Here is a 6,232-nt window from a genome sequence, read left to right as displayed (position 1 = left end):
TTCTATTAGGATCGTGTTTAGTGCTTATCTTTTCAGCTGAATCCTCATACTCTGTTAACAGTAGCAGCTCTCTCTTGACAAATGCATCTTGGCTGAGGTGTGCATGGAACAAAGTTGTTGCATCCAACTCAGAGGCTATCAACACTCGCTGTGAGTTTTGAGTTGTCTCAGGACTCTGATTTGGAGAAAACTAGCAGAGTGATTTCTGCCTCTGAAAGTGACCTCTACGTTCGGTAAGTTGATGAATGTGATCCACATTGTCATAAAAAATACCACCTTTTGTATCAGAAACATCAGGGGTGAGCTGAGAATGATAAATGTGCAAAGGTCCCTGTGACACTGTTGCATGAAGAGGAAGCCTTAGATCACAATAGGAAACCAGTCCCGAGCCTCCATCTGCATGCGCTGCTGGGGCTGAGACACGAGTCCATGGGGTTTGTGTGCCCCCTGCAGACGCTGACCTCCCTGGAGGCCCTGAACCCCTGGAAGCCCTGACTCCTCAGAGACTCTAAACCTCTGCAGGCGTAGAGCCCCTGGAGGCCCCGACCCCTGGAGGCCTTGTGCACTGGAAGCCCTGAGCACCCTGGTGTCCTCAGAAGACTTTTTCTTTAAAACTCCCACTGAGAAACAGAGTTGCCTGGCTCCTCCCCTTACCCAGCATTCAGTGGTGCGTCCCTCCCGGTATATGCATATGGACCCTCCTGTGCAACGCATGTCCCCTCTTAGTTACTTCTGTCAACTGAGCCTGCCCTCTGCCCCTTGGCTACGAGTCCGCAGCTGCTTTTGCTGCTCTCAGAGGTACCCTTGTGTCTCTCTCCTATGGCAGGACCCATTTTGCAAGTGTCTTAATAAGCCTTCCTTTCAAATTTAGCAGTTATTGAAAGAACGTTTATCAGTCATAGAGACAGAATAAGTGAATGGAGTCTTTGGAGTCTCAATCATCTCCTGGCAAGACACAGGTGACGAACATGCGCCTCTTCCATCAGGTGACTCCACAGGACCCAGGAAGGTAGATCTGAGGACAGAGCCATAGACCAGAGGTTGGGTCTGAGCCACAGCAGCTCATCCCCAGATCTTGAGACCCAATGGAGTTCTCTCAGATGGGCATAGAATCATCTTCAGCTGGTGATTTCTAACTTCCATTTTCTCTCTTAGAGAGAAAGGTGTCTGGACTGTGACCATGTGCCTGCCCTGCACTGTATTTTAGAATGAGGTAACTTGTCTTCTAGGACCACAGGTCTGCAGCTGGAGAGGATTTCACTGCAGAATTCATTCATCAAATTCTCACTGATACCTGATTTAGAGGTTATATTTGGAGGTTTTGAGGTGATCCTCTTTGATATTAGGCTCGTGTTAATCTTCGAGCAAGTTAGCATTGGGGGATGTTGGGATGTGCTAAATGGAACCGATTTGTGGGATGGATGTGAATATCTGCAGGGCTGTTAGTGTCACATCATGCTTGGAGTCTGATGTTACATGGGAAAAGGCACGTTCCAGGACCACTAGACAGCTCGAGGTAAATGGTTTCCTGTTTTATCTGAGAGATTCCTAACGCAGTCACAAGTGTTCATACCAGAGCGAGGCAGAGGAGATTAGACTCTAGGGGAGAAAGAAAACAATGTGACCAGTGATGTGAGGTGTCTTCCTCCAGACTGTGGGGATGGGGAACGGGGCATGAGTCAGGATGTAAGGAGAGTGGCTCGTCAACCAATAAAGACACAGAAGCCAACTGCTGTCTGAGTTTGTTCAGGCTACAGTAAGAGAGTAAAATCTTCTGAGTAATTTATTGTTAACAACCATTCACTTTCCAAATTTCAGGAGGTGGTAATTCAGGATCAAGGTGCAACATGGTCACCACTGGGGAGGACTCTCTTCCTGGGTCATATCTGGTTTGTTCTTGCTACATCCTCAGGTGGAGGAAGTGACACACATGGTCTCTGGGGCCTCATTTAGTTAGGTGCTAATCTACTTCATGAGACCCCTGACCTTGTCATTGAGCACCACCCAGAGAACTCATCCCCTAAGATGGTCCTCTGTGGGGTTAGGATTTCAATATGTAATGTTGGGGAGCACACGTGTTCAGACTACACCTCTCCCTCAATACTCTGGGCATGTGTGGTCCTGTCAATACCTTGATGTCTGTCCAGGGACACTGACTTCCTGCTCTGACTTCCAGACTGTTAAAAGTCAATGTTTGTAGACTGTACCCGGAGTGTGTGGTACTGTGATTCACCAGGGACAGGGAAGGCTGGACGTGGATCCCATGTCATCAAGTGTCTCCCCGTACTGCTCCCTGTGTGAGAGGACAACAGTCCTGCCCCAGGGACAGGGACACTGGGGGCTGTGGTCGGAGGGGAGGAGCCTCTTCAGGAGCTCAGCCCTGCAGGACAGAACTGAGGCGGAATGTGCTAGAACTTGACTCACCCGTCACCATGACTTTGGTAGCAAGAGTCAGGATCGTCTTCCCAGAAGGTCATGTGACTGGTGTTAGACCTCAGACTGGGCAGTAGGGGTTCACCCTTCAGTCTTTATACTTATCTATATTGAAGCGTAATTCCCTTTCAGAAACATGGGAAAGTGGGAGGAGTGGCTGGGGGATCTGCAGTCCAAACCCTGAATCTGACACCAACACATAATCCCAGATGATGCCTGAACAAACTCCCTCATCCAGAGACCAGGGAGGTGCATATGTGCCCTCTGCAGAAGCAAAGACAAATGACAGGGACTTGTCAGGAAATGCTGACCCTGCATCTTCCTGCAGGACCCCTGGACTCGTGACACCTTGCCCTGAGTGCCGGGTGTGCTCGCGAGAGTGTCACTTATAGTGTCAGGTGTCTGTCTCTGTGTGAGGAAGTCAGCGGACACTGTCCCCTCCCTCCTGAGCCCCACACAGCTGCCCTCTCCCTCAGGGTTTCTGTCACTCGCAGGATGTGGGTCGTCACACTGTGTCTCTCGCACAGTAATATGTGGCCGTGTCTTCAGGTCTCAGACTGCTCAGCTCCATGTAGGCTGTGCTGGTGGACTTGTCTGCGGTGATGGTGACTCTGCCCTTGAACTTCTGTGCGTAGTCTGTGCCACCATTATTAGGGTTAACGTCTCCCATCCACTCAAGCCCTTGACCTGGTGCCTGTCGTACCCAGTGCATATTGTAGTCAGTGAAGGTGTATCCAGAAGCCTTGCAGGAGATCTTCACGGAGGCCCCAGGCTTCCTCACCTCGGCCCCAGACTGCACCAGCTGGACCTGGGCGTGGACACCTGTGGAGAGGAGACAGCAGTGAGTGCAGAACCCTGACTGGCCCTGGTGCCCTCGTCAGCCCAGAGCTGGGGATCCCCTTACCTGTGGCCACTGCCACCAGGAGGAGGACTCTCCAGCTCCTGTCCATGCTGTGGGTGGTGCTGTCAGGGCCTCTGTGGCAGAAGGCGTGATGGTGGGTGCTGTGAGGACACAGACAGGTCCCTATTTAACCTAGTGCACCTCGGCTCATTTGCATATTCATGAAGCAGTGTATTCTTAGCTGAAGACTTGGTCCCACCTGAGAGAAGACGATGACACGGAAACCGTGGTCAATGAGCATATGGTGTCCCAGGTACAAATGCTTGTTGTGCATATGTGTCCCTGTCAGATGCCTGATCTCTGTGCAGACAGAGCTTTTCCCTCTGAGGAACGAGTCCAACAGGACGTCTCCTCACTGTGCATGCTCCTTGAGTGACACGGGGAGACTGGATGCAGCTGAGCCCTGATCTCACATCTCGTATTCTTGCATCAATGTGTCTCTTAAATGTCACACCTAGTAAAACACACCCTGCCACCAGCTCCTCACAATTCAGATGTCTAGAAGCCCCAGACCTCCCCTTGGTGTGTGGTTCTCATTGCCTTCTCGAGATTGGCAAATGGTCCTGACAGAATGGAATGTCTATTTTTGCTTCTGCAGTCTCTGTCTAATTGGAAATTTAGGTGATCTGTGGAAAGAAGAAGCCCCAGGCCCTCAGAGGAATCCCCTCCTCCAGTTCCTCTGCACCTACTCAGGGTGCACAACCCATGTGGGGTGGTTCTGAGTGCCCCCTGTAACCCAGCCCTCATCTTACAGGAGAGGGTTCTCTGTGGGGTCAAAGGGCATGACCTCCTAGTGTCTCCAGTTCAGTGTGAGGGTGGTGCTGTCAGGTCCTCTGTAGAGGAAGGCATGATGGTGGGGTGCTGTGAGGACACAGCCAGGTCTCTACTTAACCTAGTGCACCTTGGCTCAGGATGCTTCTTCATGAACACCGTATGCTTTTGACATCACCTCTTGATATATTGAATTGGCCCCAATCACCCTCTATTACTCTATAGGGAGGCCCCAAGCAAGGGGTTTATGTAACCCCCCAGGGAGCCTCTTCCCTGGGGCTGATGGATGCACTGATACAGGCAGCAGTTCCCTGAGTCCAGAAACTCTTAGGGACTTGCTGGACCATTGATGTTCTTTAGGTTTCTCTAATGAAGGACACTTCTGAGAAACCCTGCAGATACACACCTTGTGGCTCAATGTACAGTCGACTTCCACTATTCAGTGAATTAGATGCACACACCAGATGTATGCTCAGAGGTCACCTTGACCTGTTACTAGATGTAGGGATCTAATCTCACTATATCTAAGTGGCACCTGCACAGACATCACTGGACGTGAAATCACTGAATGTCGTAGCAATGTCAAGGCTCTCCCAAGAAGCTGGAATCTGGAGAGCACAACAGGCATGGACAAGTTAGACCTCAGGTGAGGTCACATTTTGAAAGGGCATTGGTTCCCTTGGCTGGACTCAAAAGGTGCATGTGTCACCTCACTCCAGGACCAAGAACTGTCAATCATGAAACACAAGGCAAACCATGAAGGCACTCTGTCCCAGGTGAAGCTGAGAGCAGGCAGGAGGAGACACAGGAGTCCTGGCTTCCAGGATATGCTGGGACATGAGGTCCACGATCACATTTGAGAAGCACTAGCCTCTGGGTGAGGACGTCTTGTAAACACTGCTGTCAGGAACCTGTGCCTGTGCCGACATAACCAGGAATGTGATGAACATCCTTCTGGTCAGTGAACCTGCTCACAGTTAACCCTGGGAGCTTGCTGCAGACTGCACTGTATCCCCTAGCATTCATGAGGTGAAGCTCTAACACAGAGTTTGCTGTACTGGAGAAAAACTCTTTGGAAGTTTACGGATAAATGAAGTTAAGTTTAAGTCCTTGTCCATAAGAACTGGTTGCTGTATATGAAGATGAATAGAAAGAGTGATATTTCTCATTTTCTCCAGCATGTGAGATTGCAGCGAGAAGTCAGCTGTCTTCCTGAGGGAAAGATTTCTCACCAGGAATCAAGGTCTCTGCACACTGACCTTGGATTTCCCAGTTCCCACAATGTGAGACAATAAATTTCTGTCATTTCAGCCACCCAGTCATTGGTGTTTGTAATGGCAGCTTGAGCCCATGAGACAGACTGTGGTTCTGAGAAGTGGGTGCTGCTGGAAGAAGCATCGAAGAAAGTGTGCATGGATGTGGAAGCAGGTGATGGGTAGGAGGTGGGAGACTTTTAAGTGCCTGTTAGAAAATTCCAAGCTTGCTGAGAGGGGTGTTACAGGTGATTGTGTGGAGAGCTCAGATTGAGGATGGGAGATCTGTGGAGGAAGCTCCTACACTCAGAGAGAAGGTGAACACAGTCATGACGACAACGGTGGTTGGAATGTAGACATTGGGAGCCGTTCTGACAAGTGTCCATGGAAATGTGAACAGGTCACATGTTCTGGAGGAAAGGTGACCTTGTCACAAAGCATGTGGGTGGCCAGGTTTTAGGGTGAAGCTGAAGGTAGAGCTGTGAGCAGTGAAAGTGTGTATTTAACTGCAGGAATTACTAAGCTAAGAGCGGGAGTGGTTGATTCTATCTGCTGCTTCTAGTAAAATGTGATAGGACCATGATGGATCAAAGACAGCTGTATGAATCAAGTGTGAATCAGAATTTGGAGCTGTGAAAAATAGACAGTCCATCCATAAGCCAAAATTGTGGAGTATCTTCTGAAGAGTGCAGAAAAGGCGTTGCTAAAAACGATTTTATAAAAAAAACCCCACATGATATCACTTATATGTGGGATATAAACCTAAAAGCAACAAATGAAGAGGACAAACAGACAGAGACTCATGGACATGAACAATGGAGTAGTGGTTACCAGAGGGTAGGGGGAAGGGGAAATAAAAAAATAAATGTAAAAA

General features: G+C 49.4%; 1 protein-coding gene across 1 annotated transcript; it reads right to left on the bottom strand.

Moving 5' to 3' along the window:
* Positions 1-2,825: 2,825 nt before the first annotated feature.
* LOC102892050 (immunoglobulin heavy variable 1-46) lies at positions 2,826-3,411 on the bottom strand. The gene is made up of 2 exons (XM_015597318.2): positions 3,338-3,411; positions 2,826-3,255 (listed from the first exon to the last, which is right to left on the bottom strand). Exons 1-2 carry the CDS (start codon positions 3,381-3,383, stop codon positions 2,939-2,941), a joined length of 363 nt encoding a protein of 120 aa, XP_015452804.1. The 5' UTR covers positions 3,384-3,411; the 3' UTR covers positions 2,826-2,938.
* Positions 3,412-6,232: the final 2,821 nt, after the last annotated feature.

The sequence above is a fragment of the Pteropus alecto genome, unplaced genomic scaffold (assembly GCF_000325575.1).
Source record: "Pteropus alecto unplaced genomic scaffold, ASM32557v1 scaffold1750, whole genome shotgun sequence".
Taxonomy (NCBI): domain Eukaryota; kingdom Metazoa; phylum Chordata; class Mammalia; order Chiroptera; family Pteropodidae; genus Pteropus; species Pteropus alecto.
Note: the sequence above shows the minus strand (reverse complement) of the source record. Positions and strands in the feature narration are given on the sequence as shown.

What these genes read in the sequence shown, in the direction of transcription:
- LOC102892050 (XM_015597318.2), bottom strand. Translation starts at nt 3,383, where the DNA reads ATGGACAGGAGCTGGAGAGTCCTCCTCCTGGTGGCAGTGGCCACAG. An exon ending in CCTGGTGGCAGTGGCCACAG is followed by an intron (nt 3,256 to 3,337) that starts GTAAGGGGATCC and finishes TCCTCTCCACAG; the next exon opens with GTGTCCACGCCCAGGTCCAG.